At 43.0% G+C, this 12,147-nt stretch overlaps 1 protein-coding gene across 2 annotated transcripts in view; it reads right to left on the reverse strand.

The window, feature by feature from the left end:
* The window catches only part of PPARG (peroxisome proliferator activated receptor gamma), a 53,968-nt gene that overhangs the window by 14,164 nt on the left and 27,657 nt on the right, over window positions 1-12,147 (reverse strand). Inside the window, exons 1-4 of one of the 2 annotated variants that reach the window (XM_059856133.1) lie at window positions 9,215-9,350; window positions 7,738-7,965; window positions 5,241-5,410; window positions 2,289-2,427 (exon numbers count right to left, since the gene is read on the reverse strand). In XM_059856133.1, the coding sequence (XP_059712116.1) occupies window positions 2,289-2,427; window positions 5,241-5,410; window positions 7,738-7,957 (529 nt within the window). In that variant the 5' untranslated portion in view covers window positions 7,958-7,965; window positions 9,215-9,350. Of the gene's footprint in view, window positions 1-2,288; window positions 2,428-5,240; window positions 5,411-7,737; window positions 7,966-9,214; window positions 9,351-12,147 lie in introns of those variants that run through there. The other variant, XM_059856132.1, reaches the window with a different exon arrangement.

Raw genomic sequence — 12,147 nt, forward strand, 5'->3', positions numbered from 1 at the left:
CCCAAATAGCCCATCAGTGCAGTTTGTTACATTAGAAAACACAAGGCAGAGCCAGGCTGGGTACCTGTCTGATTTTGGTGGAGATGTGCCCAGATTGAGCAATCCCCTGCTCCCAGAACTGATGACAAAGACATTGCCATGTGTTCTTTTTTCCCATTGCAGTAGCTGAGCCAATACCAGCGGCACTTTTAGCAGAAGAGAACAAAATAAATGACATTTTAAAACAAAAAGAACCAAGCTGCTGCTCAGTGGCACTTGAGAGCCCAGTCTGCACCACTCAGGGTTAAGGCCAGAGCAGCACTGTGGCTAGAGAGAAGGAAAGGAAAACAATATTCCAAGCATGAGAACACCACTGTCTTTTTTAACCTTTAGCCAAGTGGTGTGGAGCATTTCTACATGAAAAAATGTGGCTGTAGCTGCTGTGTGTCTCCTTGCAGTCCCCCTTTTGTCCTGATCATTTTGCAATAATACATCTACACAAGACTGGAACCCTCAGGCACAAATAACCCACATTCTGCCTCAAAGCATTTCAAATTCTGGTAATTTCCCTACCCAAGTGGCTGAAGTGGAATCTGGAGATGCAACATTAAATGTGTCTCAGTGTCACTGGTGAGACCCCCTGGTTCCACCTCCAATCTACATAAAATGTAAAGAATATTTAAGATATTAAAGTTCTGTTGGCTGATGGTAGGAACTTGGGTAGGAACACATCCAGTGTTGCATTTCTTTATGTTTCTGGGTCCTCAAAGGTGAAATTCAGATCTTTTTGATAAATTAGTTTATAAATTATAATGGAATGAGGGTGTTTTGTGCAAGGCAATGTAACCAGAGCAGGCAAAATAAAAAAGGCAGGTGTAAAAGGCAATGTTTGAATAGAAACACTGAGTCCTTGTTGGGACAACTCCTCATTGGAGCAAAGGAAAATGTTCCTTGGAGCCCTGGGGCAAATGGCTTTGCCCTTTTCCTGCCTCCCCTGAATCCTAGAACCTTTTGGTGCCACTGCTTCTGTCTGGGCAGGGGCTAAAGAGGGAAAAATGCAGATGAAATGTGAATTTTAAAGCTGTTCTAGGTGTTGTAAGGCAGAGAAAATGGTCTGGGCCATCCCTTCCTGATGAGGCTGCCCATGGATCCCACGGACACCACTGGGAGCTGTGCTGCCAGGCCAGGGGAAAATCTGGCATGCACCTTGAAAAGAATAATAAAAACCCCTCCTGAATTACTATAAAAATACCCACAGTAGCATTTCAAAATTAGATTTATTTTTAAGTGTTACTGTTGCATCCCAGGAATTTGAAAACCATATTTTCTATTAGCAAAACATTTCCCAGACCAATTTACATTCAGTGCATGTATTAACTTTGCAAACCACAATCCAGCTTTCCTCTTGGGGACAGCACACTCATTTTTTATATTGAAAATAATGAAAGTTCTAAAAAAACCACAGAGAAATTATTTTCCCAGTCATGTTTGCAATTCTTTACCCTTAGAATTACATAAGTCTCTATGTTATGACATTTAATTCCTGTTTTTACTCAGCTTTGCCAAAGCAAGGCAACAAAGAATCTTCATTATGTCCTTCTGCCCAAACATTCATAAGTATTTCCACATGAATTGCTCTGGTAATTTTAAAGTTCTGAGGGATTTTCTCCTGGAGCAGGATTGTGATATTCTTCCTGCCATTACTTATGGTAAAGAAGGCAAGCACAGATGGGGGTGCCCTAGGAAGGAGGAGGATGGGGGTTTTTAAAACTGTACAGCTCATAAAAATGAATATTTTAATTTCAATTTGTTGTGTTTCAGTATGAGAAGTGCTAAGTCAGTGATGCCAACAGCCCTTGGTAAGTGACCTGTGCAGCAAATTCGAGTTGCTGTTATTCTCAAAGCTTCAGATTCTCAAAGCCATATTTCTTAATGAAGTTTTTGGCTTCCAGGAAAAGCATCTTGAGCTCCAGCAGGCAAAAGGGTCTGGTCAGAAAATGAGGCAGTGAAGTGAGAAATAGCAGTTACCCAAGGGATATATCCAGGAGGAGCTACCAATGAGCAGGAATGATGGAGAGTAAAACCAACTCACGTTACACTATGTATTAAAGCAAGCAAAGCAAATCTCCCCCTATCTGATTTTGATGTGAAAGCAATTTTAAATCATGGAGAGGCTCCTACATCGATCTCTCAGACACGTATGCCTAAACTGAAGATGTGGGCAGGCCAGCAGCACTTTCAGGGGCTGTGCTGATGTCCCATGCAGTTTCCAGATGAAGCACTGCTGGCTCAGAGCCCCCATCACTCACCATTGTGTGACATCCCAACAGCCAGGCACTTCTGGAACCTGCAGTACTGACATTTGTTCCTGCTCTTCTTGTGGATGCGGCAGTTCAGGTCACACCTGTCGTAAATCAGCTTCAAGCGGATGGTCCTCCGGAAAAAACCCTGCAGGGACCAGGGACAGGGAAGGGTAAAACCAGGGAACAGGGAAAAACCAGGGACAGGGAAAAACCAGGGACAGGGAAAGGGAAAAACCAGGGAACAGGGAAAAACCAGGGAACAGGGAAAAGGGAAAAACCAGGGAACAGGGAAAAGGGAAAAACCAGGGAACAGGGAAAGGGAAAAACCAGGGAACAGGGAAAGGGAAAAATCAGGGAACAGGGAAAGGGAAAAACCAGGGAACAGGAATAGGATGGAACCAGGGAACAGGGAAAAGGGAAAAACCAGGGAACAGGGAAAAGGGAAAAACCAGGCAACAGGGAAAGGGAAAAACCAGGGAACAGGGAAAGGGAAAAACCAGGGAACAGGGAAAGGGAAAAACCAGGGAACAGGGAAAAGGGAAAAACCAGGGAACAGGGAAAGGGAAAAACCAGGGAACAGAGAATAGGATGGAACCAGGGAACAGGGAAAGGGAAAAACCAGGGAACAGGGAAAAGGGAAAAACCAGGGAACAGGGAACAGGGAAAAACCAGGGAACAGGGAACAGGGAAAAACCAGGGAACAGGGAAAGGGAAAAACGAGGGAACAGGGAAAGGGAAAAAACAGGGAACAGGGAAAGGGAAAAACCAGGGAACAGGGAAAAGGGAAAAACCAGGGAACAGGGAAAGGGAAAAAACAGGGAACAAGGAAAGGGAAAAAACAGGGAACGGGGAAAAGGGAAAAACCAGGGAACAGGGAAAAAGGGAAAAACCAGGGAACAGGGAAAAGGGGAAAAACCAGGGAACAGGGAAAGCGAAAAATCAGGGAACAGGGAAAAGGGAAAAACCAGGGAACAGGGAAAAAGGGAAATACCAGGGAACAGGGAAAAACCAGGGAACAGGGAAAAGGGAAAAACCAGGGAACAGGGAAAAGGGAAAAACCAGGGAACAGAGAAAAGGATGGAACCAGGGAACAGGGAAAGGGAAAAACCAGGGAACAGGGAAAGGGAAAAACCAGGGAACGGGGAAAAGGGAAAAACCAGGGAACAGGGAAAGGGAAAAACCAGGGAACAGGGAAAAGGGAAAAACTAGGGAACAGGGAAAAGGGAAAAACCAGGAAACAGGGAAAAGGGAAAAACCAGGGAACAGGGAAAGGGAAAAACCAGGGAACAGGGAAAAGGGAAAAATCAGGGAACAGGGGAAGGGAAAAACCAGGGAACAGGGAATAGGATGGAACCAGGGAACAGGGAAAGGGAAAAAACAGGGAACAGGGAAAAGGGAAAAACCAGGGAACAGGGAAAAGGGAAAAACCAGGGAACAGGGAAAGGGAAAAACCAGGGAACAGGGAAAAGGGAAAAACCAGGGAACAGGGAAAGGGAAAAACCAGGAAACAGGGAAAAGGGAAAAACCAGGGAACAGGGAAAGGGAAAAACCAGGGAACAGGGAAAAGGGAAAAACCAGGGAACAGGGAATAGGATGGAACCAGGGAACAGGGAATAGGATGGAACCAGGGAGCTGCCAGGGCATCGTGGCCCTGCTCCACCCAGCCAGGAGACCTGAGAGATGGATTTCCAAAGGAAGCACAGCTCCTGTCACCATCCTCTCTGCTCCTGTTCAACCTCTTTGTTGTTTCTGACCCCATTCAACAGAGGGATAAAATTCCCAAAAAGCTGGAGAAGCTTTAGGGAATCAGTGGGGTTTAAAGGACACCCCAAAGCAAGCAAAGCTCTGTTTTTTCCACTGCTTGTGGGACAATTATTACGAACCAAATGGGACATTTTCAAAATTTAATGTTTTACTACCAATGTAGAAAATTTGTTGTAAATGACAAACCAAAAATTCTGCCAACAGCAGTTCAATTTTTGGTAAATGAAAATGGTTCTTATTTCTCTTTCTACAGTTTAAGGATGTTTTTTTGGATCAGTCATAATTAATTAATAAAGTTTATCCAGAGTTATCTCCCTTTTTTTCCTTGTAAATTTATTTTTTCCTCACAGGGAATAATAACAGTAAAAGCATGATGCCAACTTTTATTTATATAATTAACTGTAATTTAAGTAATGTACTTTGTACTTTTTGCTTTATGTGTGTTCCTAATTCACTGCTAAGAATTTTATTTAAGCTCTGGATTGGTTCTTTCCTTTTAGTTATTTTCCTCAAGATACTGAAAATGGAGAAGATAGGAATTTCACATTAGGCTCTAATGTTTTTCTTTGAATTCAATGAAATAGTAATAATTTAATTCTCTGACATTTCTTCCCTTATTCCTGAGGACTGCACATTTTACACCACTTATTTGTCCTTTACATGTTACAAACACTAAATATCACTGACATAAAAAATCAGTGAGGTTTTAAAGCAGCAAGCACATTCCTCAATACCATCAGACTTCCCTGCAGTCACCTAACATGTGTAAAATGGGTAAAAACCCTCAAATTAATCAGAATAACAGAGCCTGAATTTTAATTGTTCAAGGCTTTGGAGTTGGGCATGAGCTTGGTGCGTTCTAAGAATTCAGATTTTCTGCACATGATGCCCAAGGAAGGGAATGAAATATGCTTGCATGATTGGAAGAAAGGGAAGAAATGAACAAAAAAATTTGAATAGATCAATACAATCAACAAGAAAAAAGCAAGGTTTTAAAAAACAAAGTTTATAAGAAGCAAGAAAAGCAAGGTGTTAAGAAACTCCTGCTGATTAACCCGTAAATTATCCGCAGGAAAACCGACGCAAAGACCTAAAACTTTTTTTTTAAAAAAAGCACCCAGGTGTGATTTTCCCAAGTGATGATTGAGATGAACACAGGATCAGATGTTAATCAAAGTGCTTTCTGGAGCTCACCTTGCAGCCCTCGCAGGCGTGCACGCCGTAGTGGAAGCCGGAGGCTTTGTCGCCGCACACGCGGCACTCGATGGCCATCAGCGAGTTGGACGCCTCCTCGTGAGCTTTGTTGTACAGCTGGACCTTCTCTGAGAAATAGGGGGGGGAAGGAGGCTCCAGCTTGATGGCACCTGTGCACAGGGGAGAGGTGAGGGGTAAACTCCAGCTGAATTCATGCAGGGAGTGATGCCTTGTGCAGGCTGCCCTAGAGCAGAGGCTGGGTAGAGTTAAGGAATAAAGCAGGGATTGATTCCAAGGATCTCCTCCATGGATCCACCTTGGGCAGCACCAGAGCCCAGCCAGGGCTGCACCCAAGATGAACCAAAATGGCCCCAAAATGCACGGCCGGGCACGGGGTCTCTCCCTGGGATCAGCTCTGCTCCATTTGCACCTTGCAGTTCATTGTCCCAGCCCAGCTTTAGCCCAGGCAGTCCCACCCTTGTTTTTCTCTCTCCAGCCCACGGGGTTTGTGCTCCTGGGCTGAGATTTGGGTCATTTGTCCTTGGTGCCCAGCTGGAGCAGGAATTGTTTTGTCTCCCTGCTCTGTGCAGAGCTCACCATCCCCTGATGTGAAGCTCAGACCCCATACACTAAAGCAGCACAGAATGTGAAAATAGAAAAGCCAAACCCTGAGGCAGCAGAAGCAGTGAGGAATAGGCACCAGGGATCCCAGGGATGCTGGGCTGGGATGGCCAGGACTGCTCCACAGCAAAGCCAGCAGCAGACCAGGGCTGCAGAAGGAGCTGGAGCTGCATTGCAGTGGCTGCCAAAGCTGGAAGGGGCAGGTTCTGCTGGACAGAGGGTGTTACAGATCCAGCTTTCAGCTCTGGGGTGTGCAAGGGATTGAAGATGGACACTAAAAATTAATGTATGGAGAACTCAGGCTTTACTCGGGCTCCACCTGGTTTATTCCTTCAAGGTGTTGAAAACTCCTTAGCGGAGATGGGCTGGAGTGTCTAAGCTAGTTTAAAACATATTCAAGTGTCTAATAGAGCTGTATATTCAACAACATATTATTCAATAATAATATGTTATTGTATACAATAATATTATAGATTATGAGATAATATTATATAATATATAGTATATTATTATATACAGAACATATATACACACTACATATAGCAGATAGTATATATTACATAATTATATTATTCAATAAATATCCAATAATATATCATTCATATATATATATATATATATATATATATATATAATAAAATAATATCTGATATTTCCAGAAATTTAGCTCTCTCCTGAGGAAAACTGTTCAACTTCTTGTGCAGTTTAGAGATAAATTTTCTCTTCTGAAGGTTTCTAATTAAGAGAACAATTTCTAATATTGAATGATCTCAGACAAGTAAATATGATCTCTTTAAATCAATCATCACTGGTCATGGAAGAGAGCTGTGACATTTAAAAGTTACATTACATCAGGGCTGATGTAATAGAGTATTAAAGAAGGTGAATATTTTTATTTTTCCAGATTGGCTACACTATACAAACTAGAAAGATTTACTCCTATATAAACTGGGAAGAAATTATCTAAGTAAAGATGAGAAGGATCCATGCCACCTAAACTCTGCTGCACTCTTTAAAAGTACTTGGCATTAAAGTGTTATGAATATTTCTAATTAAACAAAAGAAAAAGAAATGACTGGTGGAACAATGTCCATTCATTTACTGCAGCAGTTGTGCAGAGACACACAGCTCCTGCTTCACTATACCACCCAAATTAAACAGCACAATTTCCCCAGCAGGAATTCCCTGAGAGAGTTCTTGTACAGATCACAAGTGAGGCCAGATCTAAGCAGAAGCGTGTCCTCAGAAGAGTTCCAGGCACAGCAACCTCACATTCCTACTCAGAGCAGGAATGCAGTGACAATTTATTTAGGAACAGGTCACTTCCTTTCTTAAAAGGAGGATTGAGAGTAATTTTTCAGTGTTAATTGTGGAAGCAATTTTGTTTCACAGCAGGTAAATCATCCAGGAGCTGTGATGGGGCTGTAACAATGCTGTGCCTCAGATGTAGCCAGTATTTCTACTCCATCCCTTCCTGAGGCTGTTTGGAGTTGAAAAGCTGCACATATTAATAATTCCAGTTATGCTCTGTATGCTGGGCATTCTTCAGCATTCAGGGAGTTCATTCTGCACTGTGTGCACTGAGTTCAAAGGAAAAGCTGCACACGAGGTGCAGGAGTAGGAGACAACAGAGGGGTTCATGTGTCTGCTAAAATGTCATTTTGGACACTTTATGGTGCCTCTCCTAAGATCCAGCTGCTGCTCTGGCAGGGTGAAGGTCTGCTGGGAGCATTTTCCCATTTCTATCTGCCCTGCAAGAACATCTCTGCTGACACAGGAGATGTGAACTCTGAATCCCTTTGCTGCTAGCACACATTCCAGGGAATGAAGGAAACACGGACACGAGGGAAACACTTCAAGAAAAGGCAGAGCTTACTTTGGCAGTCCTGGAGCTTGATATCATATTTGTAATCCAGGCCTGACTGCTCAGCTCTGGCAAGGGGGAGATCTTCATAGTGAGGGGAGGAAATGCTGGAGAAGTCAACGGTGGTGAAGGGCTTGATGTCAAAGGAATGTGTGTGATCATCCATGGCTGACAAATCCACGGGGCTGATTCCAAAATTCAGGGGCCAAAACGGCATTTCTGTGTCAACCATTGTAATCCCTGCAAACACCAAGAAGAAAACAACATTTTAGGATGTTTATCTCCAATCTGCTCAGTCCCAAGCTGAGCTCCAAGTGCGAGCTCCATTTTCACAGCCTCTGGATGAAAACTTGAACTGCATCTCTCCACAGCACGCATGTCAATAAAATTAGAAGTCTTCCACAAATAATCCTCTTTTTTGCAAATTCCAAGCACCATTCTTCCCAAGTGCCTGAGAATCTCAAGGGTTTTTATACTAAGAAAAAGCCCCAAAGTAGCTGGTATTAAATAGTGGTGGTTTTCCTCCAAATAACCAGAAATATTTGAAAACTGTGCTCATTCAAGTTTGCCAAAAGTTTAATCCCAGTCTCGAACCCAAGGATCAAGGAAATGTAAGTTATGACTTTTCAAATTCCATATATATTTATGCAAACCTTGAAAGCAGAAAACAAATAAAAAACTTTTATCTGCAAAAATCTTCTGCAAGTAGAGTGAATTTAGATGGAGATATGAAATGTTTTTCCAAGTCCTCTTCTGACAAATAGCTGAACCCAAATTCTTGATTTAGATATATTTCAAATATGAAAAAGTTTGCAAGTTACAGCAAGTGCAAAGGATATTTTATAACCAGTGTCTGTGTTTAATTTTCCACTATTTATAAAAAGAACATTCTACCCTAAAAATAGAAGAGATGTTTCAGAACTAAAATAGCTTGGTCACTTTGGCTGTTTAATTTGGACTTTAAACCCAATCAAGTGAGTGGCCTTTAACCTCTAGATAACAGAAACTTTGATTTGATCTGCCTTCAATCAAAACTGCTCTGTCACACAGCCAGAAGTGCTGTTGCAAAATAAAGATTCGGAACAGAGGGCTCCAGAGTTTGGTGCTCACCTGTTCCTGACAGGTAAGTGAAGCTGTGCCTGCCCTCCCCATCAGCTCTGCTGAATGCCAGTGCCCAGAAATGGCTGCACTTTGATTCCCTCAGGAATGGCACCAGCATTCCTCCCACTTTTGGGACTCCCAGCACAACCCTGCTGTTCTTCTGCCTTGACCTTGACAACAAAGGCTGCAAGGAATCTTCTAAATTCTTAAATTTGAGAGGAGAGATTCTCACTGCAGTGGGAACAGAGAGGTGCTGCTGCACCCCAGGCACCCCCAGTCCCACTGGATGGGATATCAGGGATGTTATCCTTAATGGAAGGAGGGAAACAAGAGGGTTTCTAATTGCCACAAACCCCTGGGGAAAATCCATGGCAGCTTGTCACAGTACCTTGGTGTTGTGTGTTATCTCCAGGAGCCCCCAGGGCTGCCCAGAGTGGGATTGTTGGGGTGGCTGGGCAGGACCAGGAGCTGCACTGGATGATCCCTGGGGGTCCCTCAGCTCAGGAGAGTCTCTGATTTGATGACATTTCCTGTGAGCACAAAGTGAAATCCCTGGCCATGAGCACTGGGAAATGTCTTCCCAAAACATTTCCCAATGAAACAATAAACCAGGACAGACTCCTTCTTAAGAGCCCATTTCTTGTAACGGCCAGACACACCTTTAAAACATACAGAAATCAAGAGACATTTTAAATTGGTTTATATTCCCTTAGACAAGAGACACCAAGGGTTATTTCTCTCTGCTGGAGCTCTGCCTCAAGGGTGAAGGATGGCTACAGGCACAGGTTCATCCCAGGAATTCCCAGGTTGCTGTGTGGACAAGGAATAACTGCAGGAAGGCAAATCCTCAAAAGGCAGGAGGACCCACAGCCACAGCAGCCCTGCACAGACACCTCCCTGCTCTGAGGCAGCACCTGGAGAGGTTCAGCACCTGCTGAAAGGCAAGGACAAGCTGGGGCCACTCTCTGAGGAGAGGTGACCTCAACCACCTGCTCCTGATCCCACTGAGAAATTAACAGTTCTCCTGCACGCTCCATCAGACCTCTGAAAAACATTCTTACAACCTGGAGACCTCATCACTTTGTCTTTTCAAGTTAAAAACCTCCAGTTTCAAACCCCTGTGGGCTGAACAGCAATTTGGAGCTGAGCTGGGTTTCACTTCACCCAGCCCATGGCTGGGATGTTCTGGAGAGGCCCATGATGTGTAACATGAGTAATTCTGTGACACTCCTGCATCATTACAACCCAGAGAGTGCAGGACCTTCCCTGGGTACAGATATCTCACAGCTTAGACAAACTCTGATAAGCAGGTGAGTCCAGAGGTCTGGCTTGGCACTCACAAGCTCTAAAAGCTAAGGGCTTGTAGTAATTCCTTATCAGAAATCTCATTTCCCAGTCAGCACAGCCAAATCATTCCAGCAAAGTCAACCCAAAAATGCCAGAGTGGTTTTGTGGTGAAAGCATCTCTAGCCTAGAAGTGTGATGGTTTAGATTTTTGTTATGTTTTAGAAGGAACAAAATAAAATTTAATCATTAACAAGTAACCTGTCGCTTAAGCATCACTGAATAGAAGGGGTTTGGCTTCATGCTTTCCCCCTGCCAGTTGTTTTTATCTCAGTGTCTGCCCAAATCACACACCTGCTCTGTGTGCTGAGAACTGAGCAAACACAAATGCCAAAATCCCACTGAAGAGAAAACCAGGGAATTGTGGCTGCCCCTATCAGCTCCTGCAGGCCACTGAGTAATTCTGCTTTATCCTGCTCCTCTTTCTGCTGCAAGCTAATAAAATCTGGAGCCAGCAGCCATTTCCAAATCTTTAGTCAAAAGCCTGTAAACTCCACCCCTTACAGAGGTTAACATCTCATGACTCTCAAGATCCCACAGAAATATTGTTCACAAATGAGAATTTCCAGGTTTGCTCAGGTTTGGGGTATAAAACACAAAGCATCTTGGTACAGCTTTAAAGATCCAATCTTCACATATGATTTGAGCAGATTATGGGTATCTTGTTCAATTTAACAAATTTTCTATGACAATAGAAATAATGAATTTCAATTTTCAGATGAATTTATATTAGAGATACTCAAATGAAGGAAACATCTTCCGTGCTATTTTTATTCTTGCATTATTGAAAACCAAAATGTGAAGACTGTTCCTATGTTTAATGGTTATTTTACAAATAGTTCTGTTTTGCATATTGATTTTTCCTGTGTACTTTGTCTTTTTTCCTCCCCAGGAAAAAGGAATGACAACATTTCCCCCTGGAAAAAAAAAAAACCCAGCTAATTGTAGTCTTCTCATGGCTTTGAAAGACCCAAAAATCAACAACCAAGATTAAAAATCCAGTGGACAAGTCCAACAAACAGACTAGAGAACGCTTTTATAACTCACAGCTGCTTGTGTGACATCCAGGTAACAGATCTGTAAGTATTTCTCTGATTTAGAAGATTCTCATGTGCAAAACCCTTTCTCAGGCAGCAAGAGGCTGTGCAGAACAGCAGCAGAGATGTTATTTGGGAAGTCAGATGGAGGAGCTTGGGCATTTAACCCTCCCAAAGAGCAGGAGTGAAGGAGATAATGCAGCTGAGATACCATTTAATTCTGAGATATGGAGCTTGCTGAGTGCCTTCACCCTGTTTAATCTGCTCAGGGTCATGTGCAGGGAACCAAAGGCACTGAGCTCAGCTGGCACAGCCAGCCCTGGTCATTCTGCTGCTGATAGGCAGAAATCTCATCTCATCATCACCTCATCCCCTGATTGATCTGCCCTCCAGTTCCTCAGACAGTTATTCCCTGCACTTCTCCTGCTAGGAGAACAGAAAATCTATCAGAGGAGATTGCCACGGTATGAAAAACATCCTGGATCACGAGCTGCTCCTTACCATAAACACTACCTGTGCTCAGGTAACCTGAAGGGCCTGTTGTGCTGCATTCTAGACACGGTGTTTCCAGACAAAACTACCAAAATATGACCCTACAGGTATTTAATGAAGCAACCAGAACATCCCAACTGATGGGAGTTACAGAAAACAAGAAGACAAAAATAAATAGGTCAAGCCTCTCAGCTTTGAAACATTATTAAAATCAAGGAAGGTATAATGGGATGACATGGGCAGGAATAAATATGGACAAATTGATATGTGAAGTAAAGAATGTTATTTCTAGATAAGAAACACCGATTTATGGATCTGAAATACTCACAAGCAGGTAGGTCAGATTTAAAGGGAAAAACACTTCAAAATCATGGGATTTTCAAAATCTGTGGGTTTTTCTTAATGAAGACAAATTTCGTGGAGTAGATTGGATTTCCTCTCATGTATA

This window comes from Haemorhous mexicanus, chromosome 11, assembly GCF_027477595.1.
Source record: "Haemorhous mexicanus isolate bHaeMex1 chromosome 11, bHaeMex1.pri, whole genome shotgun sequence".
In the NCBI taxonomy this organism is placed as follows: domain Eukaryota; kingdom Metazoa; phylum Chordata; class Aves; order Passeriformes; family Fringillidae; genus Haemorhous; species Haemorhous mexicanus.